At 39.9% G+C, this 16,506-nt stretch overlaps 1 protein-coding gene across 3 annotated transcripts in view; it reads left to right on the forward strand.

Moving 5' to 3' along the window:
* LOC124720080 (zinc finger protein ZFP2-like) overlaps window positions 1–16,506 on the forward strand; it is an 89,190-nt gene that overhangs the window by 50,526 nt on the left and 22,158 nt on the right. For all 3 annotated transcript variants that reach the window (XM_047245354.1, XM_047245355.1, XM_047245356.1), the window contains one exon: window positions 10,630–10,722. In XM_047245354.1, coding sequence (XP_047101310.1) covers window positions 10,630–10,722 — 93 coding nt within the window. The remainder of the gene's footprint in view (window positions 1–10,629; window positions 10,723–16,506) is intronic.

Raw genomic sequence — 16,506 nt, forward strand, 5'->3', positions numbered from 1 at the left:
ACTTCCCTGATACTAATGTAACATGGAGCAGAATGAGGCACTAATGCACAGTTAGTAAACAATCATTTTTAAGTATGAAAGGAATAAATCCAAACACGTTTATCACTGGTCATGAGAAATGATAATCGAGTTGTGTCTCATCCATTTTCTTAAGGACATTTAATTTTGCTTGTCGTTCTTCACTGTTGAGTACACTACTCGTCTTTGTGATATGTATTGTAGTGTCTTTCGATTGAAAACTTACGCTGGCCGCTTGTTATTCGGCAGCATAGCAAACACTGAGTTTTCACCAACGGCTACAAAAAAGAATTGCAGTTCCCAGTCATTTTTAAACAACTGAGAACATAGATCTCCCGTCCTTTGCTTTTTCACAGTACCTGCCATTTCTCAATACTTCTCTGTTAAGGTTACGGTTACCAGGGGTAAACGAGACTGGGTATGTTGCGCTCTTGCTTGTACCACATAAACAGGGAAGTGGAGCCACCGCCGTTCAATTAGGACACATGTCTAATAACAGATGTCGCTGTCGCACACGTGTGCAAGTGTGCAGCACTTCCGCACGTCTGCACACTGTGCAGCGTTTGGCCAACCCTGATATAGGGTGTTTTCTCCACCATTTACAAACAGGGATTGTTTGAGGAGAGGATACAAACCAGAAAAGGTCTTCTGTCCAGAAATGCATGATTTCCATGCTAGAGACCATTTGTTAAATCGTACATTGTTACAGAGATTGTGGTCTAATATGTACCGTACCATCCAGCCAGTCACAGTCATTGTATGCATGGTTTCTCATACATCATGCTGTAGGATCCTCTCCTGCCATAGTAATTGTTAATGTGTCATGTCAACTGCGTTTGATATTGAGCAAGGAACTTTATTTTCTATGCCAGTAATTCCTAGACACTGCTGGACCTTTTTATTCAGTTGTGTACTGTACCATAAGAAGGGAATGAAACAAGTGTCATTCTGGCTTGCTCTAGCTAGATAATTACTTGCATCAATTTATGCTAGACATCGCTAGGAGTGGCATTGTGACTGGAGTACACTAAAATAGGGTGAATACGGTTATGAATCAGAGCAACACGTATGAACACCAGAGCAATGAAAGGCAAAGTTATTACTACAATCGTCTGAAGTATATACCCATAAATTGACGAAACAAACTTTCAGCAAAGTGTTATTGAAATGTAGCTTTCCTTGTGCTTTACTTCATCCAAAATCAGCGTATCTTTGTTTTCATTTTGTCCTTTCCGAAAATAATTCCTAATTGTTCTATGGGCTCTTTGTTAATTTCACATGAGCATTTGAGATCATTTAATTTTGGAGATGTTTCAGAAGGTTGTTGCAACAATGTGTGCTTCAAACAATACCTGTAATTATCCTTTGAGCTACTATTTTTCGAGAGCATACTATCCAGAATAAATTCATTGTCACATCACATAATGCATTCTATTGCTGTTTTTAAATTGGCATTTCTTTAACATAGTGACAAATATGATTTTCTGTTTTTACTGAGTTTACAATGATCTAGGACATTTGTCTGAGCTATCTTATGGTTTTCATCTGAGACTTGTTTTTGGAAGAGATTGATTTCGGCATTTGCTGTCCTTAATTTATCACGTAATCTGACAATTTCCAGTTCCTGGCACATCAACATTGTTGTAATGTGATTACTACTCCGTCCAGTACTGATCAGCTCCCTACATTTTCCTCAGCTGAAAAAGCACTGGCAGACATTGAAACTGCAGCTTGTTTACTGTCTTCTTTCAACAGCTTCCCTTAAGCAAGTGCTTTACTGACGATTTTCTTTCCTGTAATATTTTCGTTAGATATTTCAGTAAACTGGGAAATACACGATGAACCACTGAGCTGCTCTGGTTTTAAGAGACCACCCTTGTCTTAAAATTTCAACTTGTTTACTGGTGATAGATTTGTTGTTCCTCACTGAAATGTGAATCACACACACACAACAACTGCCAGACTGTCTTTCTGAGGAATTGCTGTCAACCATTTTTAAATTCTACTTTAGTTTTTGGAGACATACAAAATATTTACCCTTAGTTTCTCTTCACCCATATCGGTTCACTGGATCAAAAAACGTGGACATGTTTTGTTCGTTTTCTTCTATAAATACCAGTAACTATAACTCTCAGCACCTCCTCATAATCACAGCCTTCAACTTGTAACGGAACTGAAATGATGGTGGGCTGACAGTAATTTGGAGCCCGCGCGTCGGAAACGGGCGCGCTGGTGTGAGACTGCCAGGGAGTGCACCCTGATGCCATCTATTGGCGAAACTGGGAATTAGCGCTGGCTCTCAGGCAATGCACTACGCTCTCGGAGTCAAATGTATTCTTTTTCTTGGTAATTATAAGTTATTACTGTATGATTTAATGTTATAAAGCGCTAGTAGTAAATTATTATGACTGGTATGAACTCCAGGGTAATAAATGTAAATATTCTTAAATACTAAATGATTTCGGTAAAAAGGTGGTAGGGGAACGCCCCCACTCCTGGTGATACGAGCGTAGCTGGAGGTAGCTGGAGACACAGGGACTGAACAATGGAATGGCCTGGGGAGGCTTGACGTGAATGGACGTGCGTAACTGTGCTCACGCAAAAGTGATTGTGCAACAGCGAAGAGGCGAATATCGTCGCCGTTTGTGGAGTGGAACGCGACGAATGGTTGTTGAAGCCGTCTCTATGCCACTGGGGCTGATTGTAAGAGTTCCTGCGCCCAGATTTTATGGGGGACGCGCAGTAGCTTATACGAGTGCTACAGCTCGTGGTTCCAGCCGCCATTGAGGGCATGAGGCGTGAAGAGCGGCGTTAGCCATCTGCATCTCACCACCAGCACCGACACGTCTACTCAAGGCAAGACTGCTTGAAATTGTTAAGTCGAACTTTGTATACATGTAAAAGGAGAATACCAGTTTTCTTTTGTGCAAGTGCAGAAGACAGAATATAGTAATGAGTAAAATTACGACGCATGTTGTTCCTTGTAAAGTGTAGTAACCTGAAACATAGTGTAGTGAAATCAGACTGAGGCCACCATCGCCTCTTTCATTTACAATTCTTTTGGGTGTAGAATACTTTAGCGTATAAGAACCAGAAAAGAGCAATGAGTCGCCTATTTATAGTTACTTAAATTTTTCTGAGTAACCTTTCAAGTAAAGTCACTTAACTAATTCTATAGCAATTGTCCAGAGAGTAATATCCCAAAGTCATTAAATAAGTTGAAGGATAGAATTTTGTTAACCTAAGTTGCATAAATTGTCTTGGTGGTAATTACCAAGCCAACTCACAGAAATTGAGAGAGTATTTGCTTTGTAGAATCATCTAGAATGATCAGAAATAGTAATATTCAGAATCAAGTTTAAAATTCAACTCAAGCCGTTTCACTTTGAAACGAGCCAAAAAATTGATTTATTCTTTTGCTCCTTCAGAGCTGGCGACCGTAGTTATAAGTATTTTCAGGAGGATTCGACGGTAAGTCTGCTGCTCTCGTCGTGCTGATAGGATTACCCACTGCTGCTAGCAGTGGTGATTGGATACATAAGCTCACTACCAAGTTAAGTGGGTCAGGTAGGCAGTGTTACCATGTGAACTGTAGGGCACTGTAGGCCGTGGATCGAACCCGTTCAATCATCACAGCTCTTTGAGAAATAGTCCGGTTAGGAGTGTACTAATCCAATAGGTAAATACTGGCGAGTAACGGTCAGAAATGTATACGCAAGTGAATTTAGCAAGGTCTATGTAGCACCTAGTTAATGTGGTGTAATGGCGAGGGTAGGAGTGGAGTAAAAGTGAGCTGAGCTTGTGGCAGCTGTGCTGTCTTCAAAGATTAATAACGCCAGAATTCACTACTAACTCTTACCATTAGGGCTGAGCTATTTACGGTTAAAATACGTAGCAGTAAGCGCAAAGGCGTGACAGCTACAAGTCCGTATTGGCTTTATACATACGGAAGTAGGAAGCGGGTCATTCTGTCAGTGGAGGGGTTAAAACAACGGAGTCACTTGAGAACATACCCCATTTACTGATGGAAAGATTCGGCGGTTCGGTCGCATGTGGCGACCGTGACAGGACTTGCCAAGTTTGTAGAATAATGGCTGCAATAAAAGTGTTTATATAAACTTGTAGTTTCAAGAAAATTTTAAATTTAAAATTCTGTTGTAGACAAATATACCACAATTGGTAAGTTCAAGACGACAACCTGCAAAGCAGCAAAAGAAAGTCCAATAGTAGGAGTTAAACAAGTAATACTTGGTTTAATAAACATTTCTATTAGGCACGAAATACAGCAGCTTAAGATGGAGTCGAATAGTAACAAGCAAGACGAAAACATTACAAGGTCAGACCCAGAGTTAGGGACCATAAATACTGTTGTAGGGTTGGAAAATCCTATAGATGATTCCACACCCACAAAACAGCAGCAACGGGAAGTGAAACCAAAGGTAGTGAAAAGTGAACCCAATGTATCTGTGGATGCAAGTCACAAGGGAGAGGATATGGAATTAACAAGTTTGTTAAATAGTATGATGGCGCAAATTCGAGAAGGGAATGCTAGTTTGAAAGCAGAAATGGCTAGTCATATATCCCAATTGGAGGAAAACCTATCTGGTAAAATAAAAGCCAATTTAGATATTTTGAATACGCAAAGCCAACGTATCACAGAGGTAAACAAATCAGTAAATAGTATTAGGGCTGAAATAACAAATGTTCAGAGAAAAGTCACAGAAATAGAGAAAAGATTTGATACCGAAATTCAGAGAATAGAGAAATCAGTGGAACCTTTGGTTAGTGAAAAATTAGAACCGATAATTGAAAGTAAATTACAGGTGATAGTACCAGTTGTAAAGAAAGAGATTGTTAAAGAAACGGCAGCTGATATTGAAACACTGCGCAATACCATGTTGAGTTTTGATGCATGTGTGCAGGAGCAGGAAAATACACTGCGTAATGAGATAAAATTGTTAAGTCAGCAAGTTCAGAATCAGACGTTTCTTAACTGTAGTGGTATCCCATTGGTAATGCAAAAATCGGAAATACTGAGTAGGGAGGAAAAATACGATCCTCAAAAGAAACAAGGTGGATGGCATCCAATGGATTTTATAAAAAATTGTGAACGTGTCTTACCAACAGACATGTCGGATAAAGAAAAAATTAATTTAGTAATAGACGCTTTAGCAGGTCATGCTAAACGTTGGGGATTGAATTTGGATATCGACAATTTGAAGTTTACAGACTTCAAAGAAAAGTTCCTTGAGGAATTCTGGGGCACACAACAGAGAGATAGGTTGTGGAGAGAATTCGTGGTCGCCAGAATGCCAGAACATGGGCGTGGGCTCATGAAAGAATACTGTGAAGGATGGTTCAAGCGTTTGGAGTATCTTAAAGATCGTAGATCAGAATCGGAGATAGTGTGGGAGTTGTGGAAAAAGCTACCTGACGATTCAAAGCGTTATGTAGGAGGCACTCATCGAACATTCGATGAATTTTTAGAAAAAATCGAGAATGAAGATAGGTGGCGTGAAACTAGAGAGTTTCGAGGTTTCAGAAATCAGAATGGAATAGTAAAAGGTGGTAGGAATGAACCGCAAATTAACATGATGAGAGGAAGAGGTCGAGGAGGTAACTCTCAGCGAGGGAGAGGAAACTATCAGGGAAACAGGATGCATTATCAAAATCAGGAAAACTAAATACCGCGCAGGTCAAGGGCCTAACGCGCGCGGAAAGGAAGAAATGGCCCAAATATAGGGAAGATCGGAGTAGTCAGTACTATAGTAGGATAGTGCGTCGTTCGCCTGAAGAGCAGTTACATAAACGAAACTTTGCGAAGTATAATGCAGGGATACAAACAGAGGAGAGAGAGCAGAGAGGAATTATTAAGGGAAATGAAGTAGGAAAAGAATATCGGTCGGATGTGAAGGCTCACGTGAATGAAATAAGTACAATTCGAGGTCAGAGTGACGAATTGATGATGGAAGAGTCGGAGAAGGCGTTGTTTGTCGGTAGGGATGGCAACTGTGCAGAGAGGCAGGGGCAAGGTAGGAGTGATGTGATATATGGTAAAAGGTTCGTACGAATAGTCGACGAATCGCATCGAGAAGTAATTAAAGAGGAAAGGGTGGATAAGAAAAAGGGGCATAGTGCAGAGACGCATGCCGATTCAGAAATTACCTCGTATGCAGAATATGTACATCAGCTCAAAAGCCAGCCAGCACAATTAGAAAGATCTTCCACTCAAGTGATTAATTTGGACCCGAATATGACAGTGTTAGAGAGCCATACCGATTATGATGTGTACCTAGTGACAGCAAGAGTACATGACTGTGATGAAGATTCTTTTAGAGAAAGTGTATCTAACCAAGAGAAAGAGTGTTGTGATCCCTGTAGTACTGAAGCAAATGAGTTGAGTGAGACTGGAATTCCATTAGTAGGGGAAAATAATGAAAGTAAGAGTGGCGAATGCACTATCCAACAAAGGGAAAGTAGAGAAATGGATTAGAATTTGCGAGAATTATTTGAATCCGAAGAAGGTCATATTTCTAAGGAGGAGGAATTATCGTCAGAATCATCAGAAAGCATCCAGGGAGAAAAGGAAGTAGAGGAAGTTTCCGATTCCGCAACCGAGAGTTCAGGCATGACAGATTCGAATGAGAACGAGATGGCATTAAAGAGCCTAGACGAAGGACTATTGGAAAAAGTGGTGAAAGAATTTAGGATGAAAAGGAGAAAGAAACCTCCAGATGGAATGGTCAGTATAAAAACCGGAAAAATAATATGGCAAGACTTGGCGGTGGAAAAGGATTTATTATGGGAAGATAAAGAAAGTATGAAAGAGGACAATAGGATGCAAACAATCCTACCCATTAATATATGTGGATACGATTTATATGTATTGTTGGATACGGGTGCTCAAATAAGTGCTATTTCGCACGCATTTTTTGAGATGATCAAAGAGCAACGAGGAGTAGTCATGATGCCAGTAACAGGTGTTAAAGTGATAGGGGCGACAGGGAAATGTAGTAAACCTGTTAAACATAAAGTGATGATGGAATTTAAGATAAAAAACAAGCTATTTTCGAATGCATTTTTAGTAGTTCCAGAGCTCAGTGCCGAGATCATTTTAGGCATTGACTGGTTAATAAAACAGAAAGTAATTATAGATTGTGACAAAGGGATAATAGTTTGTAAAGTTGATAGTGCGGTATTAGAAATACCATTTGAATCATCTAGAGTAATGGAAGAGAACCAGCTGAGATGGGTAGAATTTAGAGATGATCATGATTCAGGAATAGGTCAAAAATTCGATTGGTTTCTCGTGAGGCAGATAGTTGAAGATGGAAATAAGGAGACACTCCTTCGAAATGTAGTGGATAAAACGGAAGGATTATCTGATGCCCAAAGGGAGGATCTATGGCAAATTCTGAAAGAAAATCAGGTGGTATTTTCGGACAGACCGGGACGAGTGATAAATTATGAGTACTGCATGGAGGTAGAGGAGCATGAACCTTTCTTTAAACCACCATATAATGTACCCTTGTCTACGAAAGAAGCAGTTCAAAAAGAAATAGATAAAATGGTTTCATGTGGGGTCATTGAACGGAGTTCTAGCCCATATAATAACCCACTGGTGATAGTAGGTAAGAAGGATGGAAGTGTACGAATAGTGATAGATGCTCGTACTCTGAATAAAGTAGTGAAGAGGGAGTTGGATCGTCCAGAGAACATAGATAATTTATTGCAGAAGTTTAATGGTGTAAAGTACATGACTAGTTTAGACCTAACTGCAGGATACTGGCAAATCCCATTAAGTGAGGAGTCTAGGAAGTACACGGCATTTTTATTCAATGGCAAATGCTACCATTTCACAGTGGTACCATTTGGCCTAAATACTTCCGTTTCAGTGTTCATTCGGGCTTTAGACAAAATTTTAGGGAATGAACTTAGTTCGCTAATCACGGTTTATGTAGATGATATGTTAATTGCTACAAGGACATGGGAAGAGCACATGGAGTTATGCGACAGGGTGTTCAAAGCTTTAATTAAAGGAGGAATGACCCTGAACCTGAAAAAATGCGAGTTTGTGAAGAAAGAAATAAAGTTTTTAGGTCACATAGTAACACCAGAGGGAATTGGAAAGGATCCCGATAAAGTCAAAGCAATAAGAAATTGTCCGGCTCCCAAGAATAAAAAACAACTAAAGTCGTTTATAGGACTTTGTTCCTTTTATCGTAAGTATGTGGATGATCAGGTGTTCAATAGCCCACATCTGAACAACCTACTTAAGAAGAACAGTGTGTATATGTGGACTGAGGAATGTGAAACAGCATTCAACCAGCTAAAAGACAATTTGGCTAAAAACATAAAGTTATGGCACCCTGACCTGTGTGAACCATTCCACATGGCAACAGATAGTTCAGATTATGGATTGGGAGTATCCATATTTCAGGAGGTAATGATAGATGGGGAAAAAACTCATAGACAAATAGCATTTGCGAGTAGAACCATGTCTAAGTACGAAAGAAACTATACGGTTTCAGAGAAGGAGGCTTTAGCTATAGTAGGGGGTTTTAGGAAATTTCAACTTTTCTTATGGGGGCATAAGACTGTGGTCCATACAGACCACAAAGCTTTAATATTTTTGAAGGATTGCAGATTGTTACATAACAGGTTGACCAGATGGGCGCTGTTTTTACAACAATTTGATATAGAGATCAAGTATGTTAAAGGGAAAGAACATGCAGTACCGGATGCTTTGTCGAGATTACCGATAGGATGTGAGACACTAGAAAGTGTAAAGAATAGGGAAGATGTTTTTGAGGTGAATTACTTCAAAAAAGCGGAAGGAAGAGAAAAAATTAGGGAAATATGTCGGAATATGCGAAGATATCAAAGTGATGATGATGCACTCAAGTCGGTAAAGGTCAAGTTTGACAATCCGGACGCAACTAACATAAGGGCTTCATATAAAATACATAAAGGTGTACTGTATCTTCAAAGATTAAATAATCCAGGGAAGTGGAGAGTATGTTGGCCGGAACAACACACTGAAGTGCTGATAGATTATGTTCACTTGGCATATGGCCATTGTGGTGCACGGAAGTGTACCGATAAGTTAGATGAATGCATTACCTTTAACAACATGGCACGAAGGGTAGCACAGAGGATAAGATCTTGTGATCTATGCCAAAAGGCGAAAGTAACAAATGCAACTAATCAAGGGCCCATGCAATCAATAAAACCTGATGAAGTATTAGAAATAGTAGCAGTAGATATCTTTGGACCATTACCGAAAACCATGGGGGGTTTTGTGTACATATTTGTAGCAGTTGAACTTTTCTCAAAGTATATAAAGCTATATCCCTTGAGAAAAGCTACTGCCAGAGCTGTGTATGATAAAATGGTGTGTGATTATTTTGTGAAAGTAGGGAAGCCAAAGAGAATACTATCAGATAATGGTGTTCAGTTTTGCTCAAAAATGTGGAAGGATGGGATAACTGAGAAACAGGTAGAAGTGGTACATATCTCAGCTTATCACCCATCAAGCAATCCGGCAGAAAGATATATGCGTGAGATAGGTCGGTTATTTAGGACGTACTGCCATAGTAACCACAAGAAGTGGGGCATGTATGTGAGTGAATTCGAAGAATCATGAATTCATTAACAAACGAGAGCACTGGATTTACTCCAGAAGAAATCCTGAAAAAGACGAGAAGTAAAAGTCTAGTAGAAGACCTACTAGAATTTCCAGATAGAGTTGAATTAGATTATGATAGTAAAAAGAACTTAGTAAAAGACAAGATGAGAAAACAAGCAGATGCGAGGATTCGTCGTCATGACGCGGCTTTTTGCCCATACCCATAAGAGTATGGGCACTGTTTGTGCATCTGTGTGGAAGAAGATTGTCAAATGGCCAGTGAGCCTTTATATATGTGTGTGTATATATATATATATATATATATATATATATATATATATATATATATATATATAAGCTGCGAGTAATGAGTATAATGGGCAGGGGCACTATGAGTATAGTGCAGGACAATAGGTTGGAAATGTGGGTCTCATGGTAGGCATGCCAGATATAAGTCCTTGCAGTCACACTATCCTCTGTGTCGTGGGTGGCCCAGATGGATTGAGCATCTGCCATTTGTGCAGGACATCCCAGGATTGAGTCCTGGATGGGGCACACATTTTCACCTGTCCCCGTTCACTTATATCAATACCTGTGTGCAGCTAGGGGTATTCATTTCATTGCAGTTCTTGGGCTTACCACCTTTACTGTCCACAGGGAGTAGCACACTCCCCCTTCTTCTTGGTACGGGCAAACTTTGAGGTTACCAAATGAAGGATAAGGGCCAGCAAGCACTATGAAGTACACTATGTACTGACTGATTATATGTAAAATTAGTGCAGTATGGCACTGTGTGAAATTACAGTGATACATGTTGGCAGAATACCTGCTCAATAAATTATATTTTTTAAATTTTTGTGTATGTACATGATACAAATCTCTGAAAATTTGTATGATATTCATAAAAAAAGAATGTTAAGAGCCATGTCATAAGTACAGAAGGGTACGAGCTGTTTTGACTGTGAGTTTTTTCTTTCTTTCAGTGTCTTGAACATAACTTGGGAACCTCTTGGCCAAATGATTTTATCAAGGAGGATCCTGAACTAAATTTGGAGGTGGATGAAACTGAGAATACTGTAAGCACTCCCATCTCTGATTCATTGCATGTAGAGTGATAAAAATGTATTTGCGTAATTGCTTAATGTAAGAAATGCATTACCGTGGGACAGGCACAGATTGAGTTTCCTTAACATAAGTGCAATTAATAATTTTACAGTACTCTTGTGCTATTCCACTTGATGTGGATTAGCAACTGTTACTTGCATATTGTTTTGAGTAGAATCCAAACAGAATTTGTAGCAATATGTTTAACCATGTTTTCAGTGACCCTTCTGGATGTTAAACATTTTGTATAAGTTTAAACTCTGAGAGTGTAGGTCATTTTAAAAGTATTCCTCCTTTGATTAACTTATTATTAATGGATTGCAGAAGAATACATTGGACATGATTCATGTTTTCAGTGAATCATTGATATTTGTCAGTTTGAACCAAAAATTTTCAAAGGTGCCAAAGGTATGAATTGTGATACTACACTCCTGGAAATTGAAATAAGAACACCGTGAATTCATTGTCCCAGGAAGGGGAAACTTTATTGACACATTCCTGGGGTCAGATACATCACATGATCACACTGACAGAACCACAGGCACATAGACACAGGCAACAGAGCATGCACAATGTCGGCACTAGTACAGTGTATATCCACCTTTCGCAGCAATGCAGGCTGCTATTCTCCCATGGAGACGATCGTAGAGATGCTGGATGTAGTCCTGTGGATCGGCTTGCCATGCCATTTCCACCTGGCGCCTCAGTTGGACCAGCGTTCGTGCTGGACGTGCAGACCGCGTGAGACGACGCTTCATCCAGTCCCAAACATGCTCAATGGGGGACAGATCCGGAGATCTTGCTGGCCAGGGTAGTTGACTTACACCTTCTAGAGCACGTTGGGTGGCACGGGATACATGCGGACGTGCATTGTCCTGTTGGAACAGCAAGTTCCCTTGCCGGTCTAGGAATGGTAGAACGATGGGTTCGATGACGGTTTGGATGTACCGTGCACTATTCAGTGTCCCCTCGACGATCACCAGTGGTGTACGGCCAGTGTAGGAGATCGCTCCCCACACCATGATGCCGGGTGTTGGCCCTGTGTGCCTCGGTCGTATGCAGTCCTGATTGTGGCGCTCACCTGCATGGCGCCAAACACGCATACGACCATCATTGGCATCAAGGCAGAAGCGACTCTCATCGCTGAAGACGACACGTCTCCATTCGTCCCTCCATTCACGCCTGTCGCGACACCACTGGAGGCGGGCTGCACGATGTTGGGGCGTGAGCGGAAGACGGCCTAACGGTGTGCGGGACCGTAGCCCAGCTTCATGGAGACGGTTGCGAATGGTCCTCGCCGATGCCCCAGGAGCAACAGTGTCCCTAATTTGCTGGGAAGTGGCGGTGCGGTCCCCTACGGCACTGCGTAGGATCCTACGGTCTTGGCGTGCATCCGTGCGTCGCTGCGGTCCGGTCCCAGGTCGACAGGCACGTGCACCTTCCGCCGACCACTGGCAACAACATCGATGTACTGTGGAGACCTCACGCCCCACGTGTTGAGCAATTCGGCGGTACGTCCACCCGGCCTCCCGCATGCCCACTATACGCCCTCGCTCAAAGTCCGTCAACTGCACATACGGTTCACGTCCACGCTGTCGCGGCATGCTAGCAGTGTTAAAGACTGCGATGGAGCTCCATATGCCACGGCAAACTGGCTGACACTGACGGCGGCGGTGCACAAATGCTGCGCAGCTAGCGCCATTCGACGGCCAACACCGCGGTTCCTGGTGTGTCCGCTGTGCCGTGCGTGTGATCATTGCTTGTACAGCCCTCTTGCAGTGTCCGGAGCAAGTATGGTCGGTCTGACACACCGGTGTCAATGTGTTCTTTTTTCCATTTCCAGGAGTGTATTTGTATGTGATAGATCATCCTCGATGCATTGATCTTAAAATAGTTACAGTATGGCTACGTCAATGGTATATGTTGAATTACTTATAGATTTGTCAGTCACAGAAAAACTCTTGGGCCCATGCAGATAAATACGTGTATTTCCTCACAACAGAAGTCACAGCAGATCCAAATAAATTATCTACTTGCCACAACCTACAACTTTGATAAGGTCTGCTTGTATGAAGCATAAAATTTAACCCAGTAAAATAAAATGTTGTTGTATTAATTTTGTCCACCTTGCGTAAGAGAAAGTGGATGGTTAGACTCATAAACGTCTCACAGGAATAAAACCTAACTAACATTCGGGAATATAAGGAAGAGGACTGAAAAACCTAAATTAGAAAACATACTATGCAAGACACTTCATGGCGTATGGCGGTGGGTATGTTCCACCACTGTCAGTCATTTATTTTCCTTTTCCACTGGCAAGCAGAGTGAGGGAAAAGCAACTGTCTGTTGCCTCCATACAAGCTGTAATTTCTATTGTCTTGATGGTGTCTGTAAAGGACCATCAGGCACATTGATGCCTGGTGATTGTGCAAGCATACCAGTTAAGGAAAAAATTTATCATGCTGGGGACAGTGCATATGGTATTTAAAAAAAGAGCGAATCTGGCATAACTGGTTCCTGCATCACATTTTCTCTTCCCAAATTAAGCATTTGTTTGTTAGCCTTCATTCTGTTGTATATGCATGGTGCAATAATAATTTCCTGTGGGGCACAGGCATAGTAGTTTTGCATATGGAATTCAGTTAGGAGAATGTGTTCAATATTGAAATCAATTCATTTAGCGAATATGTTCCTTTACTGTAACTGCTCTGATATTTTCCCACATTACATCAGTCCACAATAAGCGGTAAATCGACATTTTGGACTATTAACTTAGTTTTTTGGCATTGTGCTTCATAAAATTTTCCATTAGTAAACATGCCTCTGCATCATTTCCAAGTTGCTGCCTTCATGCTATTATGTGGAAAATTAATCTGGAATGCATAACTTTAATTCCAGTTTGTCCATTATCTTTACAATCCACAGTGCACCAGAAAAAAGGTATCTGTCTATGTTTACAAGTTCGCCATGCATGACTATACTGCCCAACAGCAACCTTACATAATTGATTTCTTCCCATTGTTACATCAAAACTCACTATTTATGGCACACATCAAAATTCACTCGTCCGGAATATTAAAATTACTAAATCCTATTAATCATTTTCAATTTCAGTATACACAAACAGGTGATTTCATTAACAAAAGACATTAGATGAAAAAACAGTAAACAGAAAAATAAAACTGTCTGTCTCTGACAGTTCTGGGGGATACACAAAGTGTGATGCATTATATTATAGGCAAACAGTAGTATCCAAATCAGACACACAAAGTTTCATTATGTTTCCCTTACAATACACACTGATCAACATTTACATCTGCAGTGAGCCTCAAATGCCAGTTCCCTAAATCCTCTCGACATTGACTCTCGAAAAGAACATCTTCCCTCTAAGGATTCCTGTTTGAGTTCCTGAACCATACCCATAACATTTGTGTGCTAATCAAAGCTAATAGTAGCAAATCTAAAAGCATGCCACTGAACTGCTTCAGTGTCTGACTGGTGGGATGTCATGCATATGTTCCAACAAGAAAATTATGGAAAACAGGAGTTCAATAGAGAATATATGAAAATGGTGAGATAAAGCTGGGAGAATGAGATCAAAAACACTACCACATAAATTAAACCTGCGAAGAACCTACAAAAATGAAATTTTCTTAACTCCACTTTATGTGAGTTTCAGATATACCATGTTGTTATAGCCAATAAGGATACAAAAATACTCAGTGTAAGAACAAGAAAGGAATTTTTTACTGATATCAACGTCTCCTGCATATAAGAAACACACACGAATAAATCACTCATCATTAATCCATTAACACTCATATTATGAGTAAAAAATTTTTCAACAAATTATTCGTTCATATACCATGAATTGTAAGAAACTTGCAGACATACTAAAAATCATTATGAAATTAAGCTAATGACAAAGGAGGAGAGAACACAGGTAGTAGAACATTGCATATGATCAGTGTGTAGTAGATGCGAGGGAACAAGCATTGAAAATTTTAAATAGTTACAAACCCCAGAAAATGGCACGGATTCTTGAAAGTACAGAAATGAATGTTCAAGGCTATAAAAGAGTGTAAACTGGGTCACTTGAAACCAACAAAAAATAACAATTTTAGTCCATTACTTTCACTCAGATCTTGACTGTGTGCCTCTGAAAGAACTAGATTTTGGAGGCAAAACAATTCAGATTAAAAATCATCTGTTGAAGAACTGAAGGAAATCAGTACTTTGGAAAATAGCAAGTCATCTACAGAAGACATAAACTCATAGCAGAAGTACCGAGATATGGATACTGAGCAACAGTAATCTCACACAGGCAACTGGCAGAATTATGTTACACATTTGAAAAAGTGAAAAAAAATTACTGAAGAGTGGAAATGTGCGTTAATTGATCTTCTTCACAAAAATGAGATAAAAGCAGTCTGAATAACTGCAGGGAATTTCGCTGCATCCTGTTATGTCCAAAGTTCTTTAAAAAGCCCTGTGAAGTCAACTGGATGAACGAGTAGGCCAATTAATAGTTGAGTATAAGGCATGATTTTGCAAAAGGCAATCGTGTAGAGAACAGATATGGGAACCAAAGTCAATTTTGCAAAGATGATGATTTGTAAATACTGTGGCAACTTATGCCAAGTGTCAGAAAGGCTTAAGATTTGATAGAAAAATCTTGATTCAGTACTTCAGAGGAATTCAAAAGGGACAGGAAAACAGTGGCAGCTATCCAACAGACATTAATGAGTACAACCCTAAATGTTAAATTGACCCCCTCCAATTTAAAATAATTCTGAAAAAAGTTATGAAGACATAGGTGAAGGAGATAAGGGAAGCCAAATTGAAATTAAAAAAGAGCAGGGAAACAACATGAGGTGTATGGCTTTAGTACACACTCACTATTCTAAGAAACTCTAGAGAAGTCAAACTTGACCTTGAAAAGCTTCATAAAATGTCCCAGAAAACGGTCTAAAATTAATCTTGAGAAAACTCGGTATTGGACAGGAAGCCTACAGATAATCTCTCCATTATAACATGGTATGAGGAAGTGTCACAAGATACATACATTAAATATCCAGCAGAGATCATCCAATTAGCAAGACATTATTTATTTATTTATTTATTTATTTATGCTAGTCTGACAAGAGCCATCAGGTTCTCTTTTGCATCGGACCAGGGTTTCACAAGTATATCATAGTTACCTAAGAAACAACAATTTTAATATGACAAATAGTATTAAAATGATTTGAATATCTGAAGTGGCAATGTAAGTAATACTGACTATAAACTAAAAAAAATTAATAATGACAGTACTAGTAGTATTACAGTTGTTGCCACTAATAATTGTGGTGGTAAGAGCAGTAACGACGACAATAACAGTGGCAGGTATAAAAGGGTTTGTAAATGTACAAGATAGTTTTCTGATATAGTGAGTTCCATGGAAAGGAAATTTAAGAAGCCTTCACCAGCTAAGAATTCTGTGAAAAGGGGAAGATCTGAGTGGCGCATAATTATATGCTCACATGTCGGTTCAAAGTGCAATTTAAAGCAGCCAAACCTGGCTACTTCAGGACGTTTGTAGAGGACGCACATTGGTGACTTTCTGTTAATGGATGTAATCTCTCTGAACATATTCCTCTTGTTTATCTTCATGATTATTGGATGTGTGTAGCACATTATGTGATAAATCAGAGCATGTGTATGCCCCTACTCCACCCAGTTGTCAGTTACATCTGTTGCTTCTTAAAAAGATGTAG

Source organism: Schistocerca piceifrons, chromosome 11, assembly GCF_021461385.2.
Source record: "Schistocerca piceifrons isolate TAMUIC-IGC-003096 chromosome 11, iqSchPice1.1, whole genome shotgun sequence".
NCBI lineage: Eukaryota > Metazoa > Arthropoda > Insecta > Orthoptera > Acrididae > Schistocerca > Schistocerca piceifrons.